This window comes from Monopterus albus, unplaced genomic scaffold, assembly GCF_001952655.1.
Source record: "Monopterus albus unplaced genomic scaffold, M_albus_1.0 scaffold362.1, whole genome shotgun sequence".
In the NCBI taxonomy this organism is placed as follows: Eukaryota; Metazoa; Chordata; class Actinopteri; order Synbranchiformes; family Synbranchidae; genus Monopterus; species Monopterus albus.
Genome location: NW_018128242.1, coordinates 315,279 through 332,182, shown reverse-complemented (window position 1 = coordinate 332,182; position 16,904 = coordinate 315,279). Strand labels below are relative to the sequence as shown.

At 43.3% G+C, this 16,904-nt stretch overlaps 1 protein-coding gene across 1 annotated transcript in view; it reads left to right on the top strand.

The window, feature by feature from the left end:
• The window catches only part of pld1b (phospholipase D1b), a 44,206-nt gene extending 29,809 nt beyond the window's left edge, over positions 1–14,397 (top strand). The window contains 15 exon segments of the mRNA XM_020585370.1: positions 1,719–1,800; positions 2,309–2,419; positions 2,502–2,684; positions 5,306–5,525; positions 6,539–6,673; positions 6,756–6,874; positions 7,469–7,576; positions 8,100–8,210; positions 9,072–9,160; positions 9,901–10,014; positions 10,332–10,381; positions 10,581–10,715; positions 11,723–11,876; positions 12,655–12,772; positions 13,236–14,397. Coding sequence (XP_020441026.1) covers positions 1,719–1,800; positions 2,309–2,419; positions 2,502–2,684; positions 5,306–5,525; positions 6,539–6,673; positions 6,756–6,874; positions 7,469–7,576; positions 8,100–8,210; positions 9,072–9,160; positions 9,901–10,014; positions 10,332–10,381; positions 10,581–10,715; positions 11,723–11,876; positions 12,655–12,772; positions 13,236–13,460 — 1,954 coding nt within the window. The 3' untranslated portion in view covers positions 13,461–14,397.
• The last annotated feature ends 2,507 nt before the right edge of the window (positions 14,398–16,904 follow it).

The window sequence follows — 16,904 nt, the reverse complement described above, 5'->3', positions numbered from 1 at the left end:
GGCTGACTTACAACCATTCTGCCAAGATGAGTGGGCCAAAATTCCTCCACAGCGCTGTGGCAGACTCATGGCAAGTTATCGAAAACGCTTGATTGCAGTTGTTGCTGCTAAGGGTGGCCCAACCAGTTATTAGGTTTAGGGGGCAAACACTTATTCACACAGGGTTTTGTAGTTTTGGATTTTGTTTTCCCTTAATAATAAAAACCTTCATTTAAAAACTGCATGATGTGTTTACTTGTGTTATCTTTGACTAATATATAAATTTGTTTGACGATCTGAAACATTACAGTGTGACAAACATGCAAAAAGATAAGAAATCAGTAAGGGGGCAAACACTTTTTCACACCACTGTATGTGGTGCTACCGCAGTCTCCGCAGTGTTGAGGCATGCATTTAATGCAACATTAGTTGAAGGTGAGCCTCAAGCTCCAGGTGTTATAAATATTGCTTGATTCCCACCCACTTCTAAGCTGCCCTGTCTGCGCCCTTTTAAAGACACAGGCAGTATTGCATGAATTCAGCTTAAGCAGTATTTAATCAGAGCATGATACTTTTAGAGCACAAGCTGGCACACATTTTTCTGACTTTACTCTCTGTATGTGGACATCTTCTGAAACTTAGATCATTCTTTATGATGAAAGGAGCCTATCCTAGCATTTTCCTTGTGTGGACCACCCAAAAGGTCCACACAAGAAGAAATGTCCACACAAAAAAGGTGTTCCATCAGGGGTTGGTTTGCACAAATATATAAAGACAAACCCACAAAGACACACATATCAGTATTGGAGACAAGGAGTGTGTGTTGGTTAATGATTTACTGTATATACAGTAAAGCATAACAAAAAAATACTCAGCTCCGCTGTCTCCCTGTTCTTGCTCTCACAGCATTGAGTACTGACTGTCAGGTACCTTTTGCGTTGGGTTGTGTAACCACCAGAACTCATGAGCAGCAACCATTCTGACTGGAGTAGGAACTGACACCACACGGGACATGTCAGATTCCAGTGCATCAAACTGTGCAAACTATCTATCACCTGTCCAGCATTAAGAGGAATCTTTGTGTCCGTTCTAATGCCGTTCAAACCCTGGAGCTCCCCGGAGAAATGTTTGTTTTTCTGAACTTTTCTCTCCGGCTGCTTCAGCTGCACAGGTAGAAGCTACAGGATTTTCTCAGCCATCTGTCCGTCTTGGCTGTAAATTGAAGCTATGAACTTTTGAACTCTAGTTACCAGGTATACTGGTGCTGTGTTAAAGTCTGTTCCCCCTGTTGAGATGTTTGACCCCTGTTAAAAGTGTATGTCCTGTAGTGTCATCCTCTGGGATAAAGTTGGGGTTCAGGTTGGGATATAAGGGGAAAGGCATCTGGACGGGGCAGCAGGCTTTGACAGCACTGGTCCTTCTGGTATCTGGGGGGGAAAAAAATTCAAATTAAAATTTCATGTTGGATGGAAGCTTGAGTATGTTGATGCTTTGAGATCTTTTGAAAAAGGGAAGTAAAGAAAAAAGAAATAATTAAGGGAATGATTTAAAAATGGAGGAAAATTCAAGCATGAAACAAAGATGGGGAAAGAAAGAGGAAAATGCAGGAAAAACAATTTAAAAAAGTACTAAGGAAGAGAGAAGGATAGAAAGGAAACATGAGAAAGTAAACATATTAAGCACTCATTAGTGTACGTCTGCCCTCTCTGTATGATACCTCGATGTGGTTTTCCCCTCAGGCTGAGTCCAGAGATCTTCCTGAAGAGGCCAGTTGTTGAAGGCAACCGCTGGCGTCTGGACTGCATCCTGAAACGCAAGGCGGTGAGCACAAGAATGTGTGTGTTAATGCTGGAGCGCTACCACCCTCCTCATCAGTTCAAACCTCAGTGACTAAGCCTAGCTTAGCACATATTCTGGAAGCAGGGGAGGGGTATTCTACAACCTCTAAAATCTTCAGACTTAAACCTCAGTAACTTTATCTCTTTAACAGTATTGTCTTTTTGCTGCATAGTTGTCTTCTTTATGTCAGATGCACACGTACAACCTGAACAGTATCATCGATGTGTAGCTACCGCTCATGAAGATAAGCTTCAGGTGTGTTTTTTGGTTTTCAAGCTAAGCTAGGCTAACAGGCTGACATTAATTCTCTCATTTACCTTTATGTGTAAATGCATGGATGTCCAACATGGTGGAGATTCTGTAATTTGCCATTTCCTGTCAATAATGCAGTGACCCGTGCCAAAAGTTGCCTGAGCATTCCTGTGAATGAAGCTATTGTTGTGTATGGAGTGAGTTGTTGTTGTTGTTGTTGTTGTTGTTGTTTCCGTAGCAACAAGGAGTGCGAGTTTTTGTCATGCTGTACAAGGAGGTCGAGCTGGCTCTGGGCATCAACTCAGGCTACAGCAAGAGGACGCTGCTGCGTCTTCACCCCAACATCAAGGTGTGTGTGACATGTGTCTTCACCGATTAAACCCCCTGTATATGGATGTTTCTTGTCTGAGTCTCCGGCTTTTGCTCTCCAGGTGATACGTCACCCAGACCACGTCTCCTCCATCGTCTACCTGTGGGCGCACCACGAGAAGGTCGTCGTCATTGACCAGTCTGTGGCCTTTGTGGGCGGGATCGACCTGGCGTACGGACGCTGGGACGACGGGGAACACCGGCTGATGGACATTGGGAGTGTGACGCTTTCTCAGTTAGAGCAGGTCTCACACACACACACACCTGCCTAGTGACACCTGCAGGGACACCTTCTCCATCCACCTTCCTGTCTGTCTCTAACATACATTTCCTCATTTGAGTTTTCAGTATGATTTCATTCAATGGAATTTTCAAGGTTTTGAAAACATGTAAAGTCTAAAAAGTGAATTTGGTTTCTTCTACGTCTTTATAGAGATATAAATGATCATCCAAAACATTATAGCGCCGTCTTCTGTGTATGATTTAAACTTTTAGGAAGAAAGAGATGTGAAAACAGTAACACCTGCACACTGGCCAATAAATTGTATTTTGATCCTAGTTGAATGTATTTCAGCACCTTACACATGGTGATAAACCTCCCAAAATGATTTAACAATTGAAGACGTATCCACTGAACACTGTCAGAAGAACAGTGCATCGGTCCTACAGGGGAGTGCAGGGACAGTAATATCAGATACTTCAAATATGCCAAAAAAGTTTCCTTGACATGTTTTTTGATGTATTATTGCCTCTGTTGCTATTTCAGCTTTTGGTTTTAAACTTTTACTAACATGTCTTTCATTGGGGGTTAGTGAACATAGCCACATTAAGTCTACAACCACATACAATGTGCAGAAAGTGCTTGTTTTCAATGGGTCAAATCAGTGTAGTATGTACAGTATATGTACACGGTGTGGTATACAGTGGTGTGAAAAAGTGTTTGCCCCCTTACTGATTTCTTATCTTTTTGCATGTTTGTCACACTGTAATGTTTCAGATCGTCAAACAAATTTATATATTAGTCAAAGATAACACAAGTAAACACATCATGCAGTTTTTAAATGAAGGTTTTTATTATTAAGGGAAAACAAAATCCAAAACTACAAAGCCCTGTGTGAATAAGTGTTTGCCCCCTAAACCTAATAACTGGTTGGGCCACCCTTAGCAGCAACAACTGCAATCAAGCGTTTTCGATAACTTGCCATGAGTCTTTTACAGCGCTGTGGAGGAATTTTGGCCCACTCATCTTTGCAGAATTGTTGTAAGTCAGCCACATTGGAGGGTTTTCGGGCATGAACTGCCTTTTTAAGGTCATGCCACAGCATCTCAATTGGATTCAGGTCAGGACTTTGACTAGGCCACTCCAAAGTCTTCATTTTGTTTTTCTTCAGCCATTCAGAAGTGGACTTGCTGGTGTGCTTTGGATCATTGTCCTGCTGCAGAACCCAAGTTCGCTTCAGCTTGAGGTCACAAACGGATGGCCGGACATTCTCCTTCAGGATATTTTGGTACACAGCAGAATTCATGGTTCCATTTATCACAGCAAGTCTTCCAGGGCCTGAAGCAGCAAAACAGCCCCAGACCATCACACTACCACCACCATATTTTACTGTTGGTATGATGTTCTTTTTCTGAAATGCGGTGTTACTTTTACGCCACACATAATGGGACACACACCTTCCAAAAAGTTCAACTTTTGTCTCGTCTGTCCACAGAGTATTATCCCAAAAGTCTTGGGGATCATCAAGATGTTTTCTGGCAAAACTGAGACGAGCCTTTATGTTCTTTTTGCTCAGCAGTGGTTTTCGTCTTGGAACTCTGCCATGCAAACCATTTTTGCCCAGTCTCTTTCTTATGGTGGAGTCATGAACACTCACCTTAACTGAGGCAAGTGAGGCCTGCAGTTCTTTGGATGTTGTTGTGGGGTCTTTTGTGACCTCTTGGATGAGTTGTCGCTGCGCTCTTGGGGTAATTTTGGTCGGCCGGCCACTCCTGGGAAGGTTCTCCACTGTTCCATGTTTTCGCCATTTGTGGATAATGGCTCTCACTGTGGTTCGCTGCAGTCCCCAAGCTTTAGAAATGGCTTTATAACCTTTTCCGGACTGATAGAGCTCCATTATTGTCTTTCTCATTTGTTTTTGAATTTCTTTGGATCTCGGCATGATGTCTAGCTTTTGAGGATCTTTTGGTCTACTTCACTTTGTCAGGCAGGTCCTATTTAAGTGATTTCTTGATTGCGAACAGGTGTGGCAGTAATCAGGCCTGGGTGTGGCTAGAGAAATTGAACTCAGGGGCGATAAACCAGTGTTCTGACAGGGGGGCCAACACTTGTTCACACAGGGCTATATAGTTTTGGATTTTGTTTTCCCTTAATAATAAAAACCTTCATTTAAAAACTGCATGATGTGTTTACTTGTGTTATCTTTGACTAATATATAAATTTGTTTGACGATCTGAAACATTACAGTGTGACAAACATGCAAAAAGATAAGAAATCAGTAAGGGGGCAAACACTTTTTCACACCACTGTATATGTACAGTATGTATATGTGTCATTGAATATCTAGAAAAATCCTTTGACTTGACCCATTGAAAAAACACGTTCTCACAATACTTAAAACAGACTTTCAGTTTAAATGATGATTAAAACCCAGTGGAATGATGATTAAATTTTTTTATTACAAGTTTTTTACTTATTGAGTTTCTTTTTAGAAATATGACTTGTATGGATACACAGCTGTGTTTTCTGTCTGGGTTCCTTCTCTTGTTATAGTGTTTTTGCACAGTGTTTACTCTGACTTCATGTACCTACAGTATACAGTAAATGGACTTGCTGGTACCATTTGTTGCTTTGAATCATTCCTAGGCCAGCGCCGCCGCTACCAGTATGGCCGCGCCAGCCGACGGCAGCAGTGATGTTTTCCAGAGCAATGGGAGGGGCTTTTCTACAGTGACGGACTCAGTGGAGCAGCCCCGGCTGAGAAGCACGGGGAAGTGGAAGAGGAGCAGGTTCAGCATCAGGAAGCACCTGCAGAAACACGGGCTGGCCCAGGCCGACAGTGACAGTGACCTGGACACGGAAGAGAGTGAGTCGCACACACTTCAGTTCGGTGTGAACAGTCACCAGCAGTCAATTATAGGTTTGTTTGTTTTCCTGAGTGTTGCTCACGTTTCATAGAGAAGTGAGAGCAAGACCAGGACTTACAATTTATCAAGGTCAGCTAGAAAGGCGGATCCCAGTTCTCATATTTTATCATTCCTCAACCCTCGCTTGACCCAGGAGTCATTCCACTCCCCAGTGATGAAGGACGTCCCAAAGCTCCTATTTCTGCTCAGAGAAGTGTGGAGGCTGCTGGAGGAGCTGTCGGTCTGTGTTGATTTGTCTTCTATTATTTGTGGAAAAATCAAATATCTGCAGCTTCACAAATGTGAGGATTTGCTGCTTTTCTCAGTCTTTCTTTATTTGAAAGGTTGCTGTTTTTGTGGACTGTTAACATTTGAAGTCAAACTGTTTTTGTAGAACTTGATGACAATACATTGGGAAAAACAAGGTAGGACGGTCCATCTGAACCCCTGGGGGTTATGCTGGGTGAAGTATGGGGTATACTGCTGGTTAGGTTCCCTCCATCTATTATTTATACTGCTTATAGGGGTATAGATGGGGCTGGAGCCAATCCCAGCTGACACTGGGCGAGAGGCAGGGTCCACCCTGGACAGATCACCAGTCTGTCACAGGGCTGACATGTAGACAAACACTACACACACTCATGCTCACACCTATGGGCAGTTTAGAGTCGCCGGTCGACCTAAGCTGTGTGTCTTTGGACTGTGGGAGGAAGCCGGAGTACCTGGAGAAAACCTATGCAGAAAGGTACTGGGTCAGCCTGGGCTCGAATGCAATGGTGCTAACTGCTGTGTCGCCCCTGGTTCCAACAGTGGAAAGCAATAGTCCTGCCTCAGCAGCAGGGACTTTGAGGCCTTGGTCCTGACATAAAAATGGCCCCTGCTTCCAAAAGCATTCCTGAAGATGTTCCTGCAGTTGTGGAAAGTTTGTTGTGACTGTGAAATTAAATAACTTGGTTGTGTGTGCATGTTTCAGTACAGATAAGTGACTCGGCCCACAGCCTACACATGGAGGTTGAAGAATTGTCTGGAGAGACGCGGTTCTGGCATGGAAAAGACTACTGCAACTTTGTGCAAAAGGACTGGATTCAACTGGACAAGCCTTTTGACGGTGAGCACAGTGCTGAGCCATTCAGTCTGTGCTGCTGGTGAACGTCTCCGTCCTCCTCACACTCCTCTTTCTGCTGTTTTAGATTTCATAGACAGACACACAACTCCCAGAATGCCTTGGCATGACATATCCTCAGTGGTTCATGGGAAGGCAGCACGAGATGTGGCCAGACACTTCATCCAGCGGTGGAACTTCACCAAGGTCAGAGGTCACCATGTTGCTGATCTGGCACAGTAACATAGTGACTGAAGAATGTCCCATTGGGTTTGATCCTGGCACCTAGACACTTCCCTGTTCATTCATGGCCTCTCTAGGAGCACACATCATCTCCCTGAAAAGATTTCTTAAACTATTCCATACGACTCTGTGAATCTCATCTCTAGGATGTACCAATTTATCATTACAGTACTGTGTGCTCTAAGATGGCACTGCTGCTTCATTTCCTGATCTCTTCCAATTAGTTTTCAGACATGTGCAGTGAAATCAAACCCCCAGATATCTACTCCACTAGGCTCCTTCTCTAGTTTAATAGAGCCACAAAGTAAAAGAAGCCTGTGGTTACTTCAGATGCTCGGCATAGCAGCACATAGCACAGGCTCCCAGTTTACACTGAGCACATACCAGGGTGCACTTCTGCTCCCCAGAATCCCTTCATGAACACAGAGTAGAGAAAGAAAATTAGTGAATGGAGGAAACAATAAATTTAAAAAATCTCGCACATTTTTACAGTGCATTGGAGAGAGTCAATGACCTTCAGGCCTGGTCTAAACACACTCTTCTCTTTTTCTGAACCAGCTTGTGAAGCCAAAGTACAAGTCTCACCCATACCTGCTGCCCAAATCTCATACTACTGCTGGAGAGTATCAGTACCAAGTGCCCAACTGCGTCCCCACCAGAGTACAGGTTGGTGCTGTTTCCCACCACTGGCAGTTTGCTAAATGAGGGATGACTGTAACATGTTTTTATTTACCTAATTTTGCTCTTAGAAACTGATCACAGCTCCACAGTCAAAGTCGCTGACTGTTCCTTTTTATTATAATCTAAGTGTTTTAATCTTCTCACTCTGGAACAAAGTCTTAGTGATATTTGTGTGTGTGCTAATGATGGACACTGCTGTTCCACAGTCCAGTGCACAAAGGATGTGGAGGAAATCAAAACTAATTGTAGAGAAGGATCTTGAATGGTTCCAGAAAGGCAAGCTATTAAAGCTCAGATAACACTAGCAAAATGTTGATGCTTGATTGAAGTTCATGGAGTATGAACTTTAGGAGATGCTGAATTGGACTAAAAGGAGTACAAATAAAAGGACACGCTGACATAAGACCCTGTTTATGAAGTTCAGACATCGTGCATGCTGAAGCTCTGTAGTGACACTAAAGAGGATGTCGTCTCTCCCTAATGCTGGCCCATGTCTCCCTCCCATCAGGTCCTGCGCTCAGCCTCTGACTGGTCCGCCGGCATCAAATATCATGAAGAGTCCATCCACAGCGCCTATGTCCACGTCATCAAGAACAGCCAACACTACATCTACATAGAGGTCTGCAGTACACCACCTGTGGTGACCACAGGCTTTTCTTATTGGCTGACAGGTGTCATACAGTACATTGTATACCAGGTCACCTCAACCACAGGTTTGGTTCAAAAGCTTTATTAAAAGTAACCACAGCAACAACACAGATGGTGAAACTAGAAGTCTCTCCCCGTTCCTCATGCTGCACTGATCTTCACTCAGCTTTTTAGAAAGGAGCTGTTGTGACTTAGTCTTTCTCAGAACCACTGGGGACGTCATGGAGACTGGGAGTGTGCAAAGCCGGGCCAGTTCTACCTGTTTCAAATTTTTTTTTTTTCTTTTCTTCAAGTAACATGCACCTGTTCCCGGATTACTGTTGGCTTTCAGCACTGATCTGGTTTCTTGCACATGTTTTATTTCTGTGTCTGGGGTCGGGTGTTTAGTGAAGTCTGATATCCCGCTAGATTTCTACTGCAGAGAGAGTTTCTTGGCCATGTACAGGTAACCAAGTTTCTAATGGGAACGTGCTTGACAAAGGCTTCACTCTGACATGCTCATCACACACAGCTTCTGCATCCTTGATTTAAGGATAACTAATGATAATGTCAAAATCAAACCCAACCTGTAAATGCCACTAAGTCGCCTCTGCATCTATAAATAAATCAGATTCCAAAGTCTGTCACCACAGTGTTAGTTCAGACGTACCAACAACAAAGAAAAAACCAGGAAGCAGCATCTTGTGCACTGTACCAACTGTGAAGTTTTAGTTTTTAAAAAAGCTGTTTTTGATGGACGTATAAAAGACCTGTTGTCATTTCGGTGTGTATTTATGACTTGAGGCAAGAATGACTGAAATGTGACATTCATGTTTGATTGCTCTTCTTTCAGAATCAGTTCTTCATCAGCTGTGCGGACAACAGATATGTTTTCAACAAGATCGGCGACGCTATCGCTGAGCGCATCATCAGAGCACACAGGTAATGCACACAAACATAAGTGAGCACTGTATCAAGTGTTTAATTAAACAAATACACTTCACACACGTGTGAATGGCTGCTGTGTGCTCAGTCTTCCTTGAAATGATTTACAAGAAAAACTCACAGACACACATAATACTTCACACTGTGTTTAAGTACAGGTGTATCTTGATTCATTTCCAAGAAACACACACCCAGTGTACAGACACACACTCTGTGTGTGCCTGTCAGGTGACTAATAGGCTGATTTTTCATAATTTCTGTTTGACTTGGCTTCTGTGAACAATTATTTGAATAAGTTCCTATGAAAGGTTCAGTCACTGTGTGTGATGTTTGTTATGGATATCGAGCTTATCAGAGGACACACATCCTGCACAAAACACAAGCCAACACAAAACTAACCTCTTTTGTTCTACAAGCTTCAGTGTATAAGATGGTTTCTATAATGTCCTGCTTTCTAGTTGACTTCTTGTAGTTAAAGCTTAGAGGGAATACTGTACTTTTTTTATTCACATCCTTTACTTTTGGGTGCACCCTGATTCTGTGCTGTGCACCACGGTCGCACAGAGCCTGAACAACATACACAACAATGTGCACTCAGTAATGTCAACACACCATAAGGCTTGATTCAAAGAGGACACCCTTGAGTAAATAGCTCCTCCTCCAGCCTTTGGGTAAATGTTTTATAGATGAATCATGTGATTATATCAAATGTGTGTCTATGTTTTTATGTGTTTTAGGGAGGGTAAAAAGTACCGAGTGTACGTGGTGACGCCTCTGCTGCCAGGCTTTGAAGGAGACATCAACACCGGAGGGGGCACTGCCATCCAGGCCATTTTGCACTTCAACTACAGGTGTGTGTGCAAATGTGTCCGTGCACCCACGTGACAAGGAAACTGCTATGGACCCAACTGATGTTTGAGTTTGTTTGATGAGGGTTATATCCAGGAAGGAGCCACATACAGTAGAGATAATTGCCACACCTTTACTCTTTATCCATAGAGCTGTTAACTCTGTGTGTGTGTGCGCACTTGGGCTGATATTTATTGTCGAGGCTGCATTCCTGAATGAACACTCTACCCTCCCCATGCAAACACAGTGACACACAAAGGCCTATGTTGTGAGCAGTGTGGACTGCTGCTCATCTACCTTTGTCTCTCCATCCCTGCAGGACCATAAACAGAGGCGACTGTTCCATCGTCTCCCAGCTCAAGAGAGAGAGTAAGTCAGAGGCAGTGGCAGCATGAACACAGTGCTAACACTGGCAGAGTCTCAAATGATGTGCCACTGACCACATTTAGTCGCATTTTGTGATTAAATGAGCTGGAACTTGAAATGAAACACCATCTGCTGGCACTGATCTTTTCCCATAGTAGGCTTATTTGTCGTTAAAGACTAACTGCATCTGTCTGGTTTCCAGTGGGAGACCAGTGGGTAAACTACATCTCCATAGCTGGCCTGAGGACTCATGCTGACCTAGAGGGGAAGCTGGTCACCGAGCTGATCTACGTCCACAGCAAAATGCTCATCGCTGACGACAACACCGTCATCATCGGTGAGCATGTCTGTGCATGTGTGTGGCCACTTACCTGACCCTGGGTGTGTGAGACACTTGTCATTCCAGGTGTTGAGCTGAGATGTTTAAAAGATGTAATGAAATATTTCCCTGTCAGTAGACTGAACAAGAGCTGCAGAGAGTAGGTTTCATCCTTCATATCTGAGAGGGCATAGATGTGAAATCACAACGATAAATAAATAAAATAAGTGAGTTGAGAGGCCTTGAGTGAGTTGTGGTGAGGTTTAGTGATTCAGCTTTCTCTGTAGCCACACATGCTAAAATCCACAATGCCTTCTGTATGGACAGTGCTGATGATCACCACCACCACCAGCAGCACTCAGGTGGTGTGTTCACCTCTTTAAAGGTGCTGGTCACTGGTGAACTGAATGGAGGCTACAGAGAATTTGAATGAGTATTTCCCAACCTTTTCTCTCGTGACCCTTTTAAAATGAGCCAGTGTCTGCTTATTACATGTCTATAAGCTGTGAGAAGTTCAACTAAAAATGAATTTTTGCTCCTCAGATTGTTTGATCTAAGATGCTTTTCTTGGCCTAGAAAGAGAGTCAGTATTTCACAAGCAACCAAATGATCTGGTTTATCTTTGTTTCATTAAAAATGTCGAGACCCCAGGTTTGGAGCAGCCGCCTACACCAACTAAACAACATAGAGTATTTTTTTAAATTGCACAGTTATAATTGTTACTGTTGTAAATTCTGACACTATGGCAGGTTTCTGATGGTAGCGTCTCACTTTCTTGCTTTGAAAAATCTTAGTGCACCTTTAAGTGATTTTTAAAAAACATTAATTTTACATATGAGTTTCACATGAAGGCAATGAGGCTTTAACTTAATGAACAAACATTCTGCAGAAGATAATTACCTGTGTTTTTAGACATCAGTCTGTGAAGCACAAACTTACACTCAGTCTGAAACCAGGTGTTGTGTCGCCATCTGTTGGTGGACTCTATGATCTGATGCCAGTGTTGTTCCTGTGTTAAACTGAAGGCTCTGCCAATATCAATGACCGGAGTATGCTAGGAAAGAGGGACAGTGAGGTGGCCGTCATCGTGGAGGACTCAGAGACGGTGGCCTCGGTGATGGATGAGCAGCCATACCAAGCCGGAAAGTTCGCTCTGCAGCTCCGCCTCGAGTGCTTCAAGTACTGAAATGCCTTGATCTGATCTGGGGCTTTTCTTTACTCTTGACTGGTGTGAAATGCAGTCCAAAGTCACTAAACATGAAAGAGGAGAAGATTAGCAGGGAGACTATCGATGACTGTGACCATATTATTTATCATCATGCATCAGTGATGCTTTTGTTTATAGGTCATTTTAGTCAGGTTGCCTTTTATTGTATGAGCACAAATTTAAATCGCAGTCAAGATTTGAACTTTAAAGTTCGGCAAAACAGTGGAGCTTAAATGTCAATGGGATTTCATTAATGTGAACTAAGTCATTTCACAAATCATCATATCTTTGAATACTGCAGTTTATAATATCAAAGGCCATAGACACAGGACGACCAGACAGACACAGTCATGTTGTTTTGTGTGAGTGTGTCTTTGGTCTTTTTGTCATTCTCTCTTTATGGCCATTCTTTGTGTCTTTGTGGTTGTTTTGTGCCTGTTTGCTTTTTAACTGAGCTCTATGACTTTCAAATTATAAATATATCACTTCTTACAGAGCCACAGGCTCAGGGTCCTGAGAAGTCACGGGTTACTTTGTCCCTGTGCCTCTGTACTAAGAAGTGCTATATTTATAATAGTAGTCCTGTCCATCCTTGACCAGAGGGTCAAATCTAATGAAATCACAGTGTGGATCCCTCCAGTGGGTCGTAGGATCGATTTGAGGGGTTGTGAAATCATTAATGGCATAAAAAGTCTTCTGACAAGAGTGCTTTGTCTTTGACCTCCCTCCTGCTTTTTGTTTTCCTCTCAGAATAGTTCTGGGCAGCTATAAAGATCCCTCTATCGACGTGTCTGATCCCATCAGTGACCAGTTCTACAAGGAGGTCTGGATGGCCACCTGTGCTCGTAACGCCACCATCTACCAGAAGGTGACTTAGCCCAGGATAAAGTTTTATTTTACTTCAATCCATTTGCTGTATCAGTGACAAGTGTGTGTGAAACCCACACATTTAGATTATTCCCATTCATAAATCTGCTTCAGACATCAACAGTCTTAAATTACAAATAATTAAACATTTTTAATTGTGAAAAAATGTATAAAAATATAAAAATGTTCTGTCTTGAACAATTATAGACACTTACTATGACACTCCTCATTGCTGTACAAGTTTCAGTTTTTCACTAAAGCTTAACCAGACCTTTGGCTCACTGTGCTGACGTACAGAGTAAAGTCTGGGCAAACGCACTAATGCACGTGTTTAGGTGGCAGCTGCTGAAAAGGTATTTCCAGGAATCTGTATCTGAAAACCTGTTTTCTTGACCAATTCCTGGTTCATATCAGTTTGAACCCAGTTCAGAATGGATTTTCCAGTGTCACTCTTCCCCCTGCAGGTTTTCCGCTGTCTGCCATCCAGCGATGTCCACAGCATCCTGGATCTGGAGGGATACCTGGCCAAGCCGGGCCTGGACAAAGAAGACCCAGCCCGTGCCCGTGAGGAGCTGGAGAGGGTCCGTGGCTTCCTGGTCCAGTTTCCTCTTCTCTTCCTCTGTGAGCAGAACCTGCTCCCTCCCATTGGCTCCAAGGAGGCTATGGTGCCCATGGAGGTCTGGACCTGAGATCGAGGGAGAGGCTCACTTGTGCATCCATGACCATTATGTGGAAAACTGTCAAAGGGGACGACACCTGCTCGGGTGCCATTGTGGAGGTTCAGCTGCAGAGCTTCTTGTAATGTGCGACTCCAAAAGACAAACAAACGTAGCTGCTGTCAGAGTTCTTCTTCTTCTTTCTCTTAACATTTACACTACCACTTATCTGATATCGGAAAATACTACTGGCTAATGTCTGTTGTTGTTCTTAACAAAATCATGTGTCTCTGATAAGAAAGTAGAGGTTTTGGCCTTGAAATGAGATCATATGCTTTAGAATAATGTCCAGCCCCATGTCTGCCAGTCGCTGCAGTGAAGCTTAGCCCAGATTCAAGACCAGATCTGAGACCTCAGCTGAGTTGAATTCAATCAGCCCGACCTCAGAAACAGCTGTCCGGTGGGCAGGCTGCACCTGGCTGCTTCGTCTGGTTGCAGTGTCTTTGTCAAGCTGAACAAAGTCAGAAGTACCATGAAAACTATTTACATTTTCACTGTATACTGTCAAGTAGACTAGTAAACCATGGATCCACTGCAGCTCTGTGTGGAACAGGGCAGTGATTATAGATCTAGTTAATAGACACACAGGAGATTTTTGATTGACACGGCCTGTATCTGTGGCGATGATATGCTTCACCAAACATGTGAGAACACTTTATTTTACAGGTTTCCCAATAGTTTCTTGAAAGTTTCCTGTGAAGAACCATGTAGTCTGAAAATTAGACACAAAGTTCAAGGAGTCATTTTTTTTAAGTTAGTCCACCAAGTTGTGTTGGGTTTATTTTGTCTTCCAGAGGAATTTTCATGAAAGAAAGTGCTCAATGGGCAGAATGGTGGGGCAGTGGTTAGTGCTGTCTCCTCACAGCAAGAAGGTTTTGGGTTCAAACCCGGGGCCTTTCTGTGTGGAGTCTGCATGTTCTCCCTGTGCCTGCGTGGCTTCTCTCCGGGTACTCTGGCTTCCTCCTACAGTTAAAGACATGCAGCTTAGGTTGACTGGCGACTCTACACTCCTCCGCAGGAGTGAGTGTGTGTGGTTGTTTGTCTACATGTCAGCCCTGTGACAGACTGGTGACCTGTCCAGGATGGACCCCGCCTCTTGCCCAGTGTCAGCTGGGATTGGCTCCAGGCCCCCCCCGACCCTGTTCAGGATAAGCGGTGTAGATAATGGATGGATGGACTCAATTTAAAGCCCAGTTAATATTGTGGTTCATGTGTTTTATTTATTATTTGAAATGCTATTCTTCACTTCTATTAATTGTGTGGTTGTGAGTTGACACATTTAACATGGAGTTCACCTTCCTCTGAATAAACGCCTCAGGTTTGTGCTAGCTTAGCATTTGGAAACAACTGGAAGTTACTCAACTGATCATTCTCTAATTCTACCTGTAATTAGTACCAAATTCTGTGGTTCTTTCCAGGAAACTTCACAGGAAATTATTTGGAAATGAAGTCGAATTTTATAGACCAGATACACAGACCTGTGTATCTGTTCTGTCAGCCTGGCAGCGTGAGAGGAAGGTCCACCTGTAACTGTAAATCCACTGCTAAATTTTAGTATATAATGTTGCTACAATAGCCACCTGACCTGAAGACATGCCACTTTATTGTGTGGCAGCGATTAGGAACGACAATCTGCCCGACTACACAATGAGCCTCTGCAGCAGCTCTCTGCTTACAGCTGAGACTTGTGCTCAGCCAGGACCAACAGCAGACTCCAGAATGGCACCAGCTGTGGCTGCAGCAGACTGGTGTTGAAGCCTCAGTACCATCAGTGCCACCGAATGCACATGAACAGCATTGCACTTGCTTACATTACACACATACAGACTTGCACAGAGCTCCACTGGAAACTGTTCTCATGGTGTACACAGATTGAACAGACACACACAAAAGTCAACCATCAGACTGAGCACTGAACCATGCCAGAACACCTGGGCCTCAGTTTACATGACGACACACTGCAGAGGCCACCTGCTGGCCTGAAGCCTCCTCCTGCCTGTGCCGTCACTCTGCAGGCTCCTGACCATGACTTGCTCCTCCTCTCTAACAGCGCTATGCAACAGCAGCTCCGACTCTTCTGTGTGGAGACAGGGTGCTTTGAAAAGACACTAATGGGGACTTTTATGAAGGCCGCCATGGAGAGAAGGGGATAGAGAGCTGTCCGACATCTCCAGCGGTTTCATACACCTTGTCTTGTGTCTCCTCAGTTGTGCTTATAATTTTTATGTCAAACAGAAACTCACAAGTGCCAAAGAAGACAGACTAGCCTGGTGTTAACACATCTTCATGTGCATTCCTCGTACTGTGTCCTTCATGTCCTCAAGTGACCTGTCCTTACACTTTGGTCCGATCCGTCCGGGTCCTGTAGTAGCTCTTTATTCTCCAAGTTTGTAATTTTCTGGCAAGTTTTCCATTTTGTTGACAGATTGACTTGGTTCTAATCGAGATGTTTTCCTCAAAATTTATACCAGAGTTCATTAATGATTATTAACAAGTTATTTGTAGTTGGAAACTTTAGTATCTGTTTAAAAAAAAAAAAAAAAAAAAAAGTCAGTTTTTGCTTGTGACTGACTAACTTAAATTCAGAATTACCTGAATTGAAAGTGTGTCCAGGCAGTCGCATCATCTCCAGGAAACTTCTAGGAAATTGCACACCCCTATAAAGTGCTACTATTCTTTTTTTGGGGGGGGGGCTACCTAATTCATGCATGATGAATTATCACAGTGCTACGTTTCACAAAATGTCAGAAGGTAGAAATTCTTCTGCAATGTCTGGTTTGGTAGATGCTGTTTTAGTTGTCGGTACTAGTGATTCTTTGCATTTAACGTATTAATTTACCTGATTTTCAACTCTGGGGCAACTGAACAAGCTAAAAACCTGACAGCTGACATTTTCTCACTTTTGAAAGTTGTGGCAGTAAACTGTTTTCACTACTGACTCTCGTTCAGCTGTGTGTTTGGTCTCTACCAACAATAATCTGGCTTTTCAGCTGCTAAATGAAACCTAAAGCTACTCATTCAGTCTCAGTTTACCTGAGCCTACGTCTGCAAATTGAAATGGGAATGAGGTTAATTATTGCTCTGAGTTTTTCCTTTTACTAGATCAATGAGCTAAAATATGCAAACAGAGTTTGTAGTATGTCCCCGTGGGGACACATTTCGCTCTGCTGTTTATATACCAATATTGATTATTTCAAAGCTGCTATGATCAATGTATTCAGAGAATTCTCACCTTCAGTAGCTCTGCCAACTATTCCATAGAGCTGAAGAGTTCGGCTGAACTGCTCCACAGTGGTACAGCCTCGGTTGTTCTGTGAACAAGCTCCATTGTGCAGCAGTTTATTTAGTCATCTATTGTGTTTACTGAGCAGCAGTCTAAATAAACTTCTCCAAATCAAGATTTAAACTTCAAGGTTC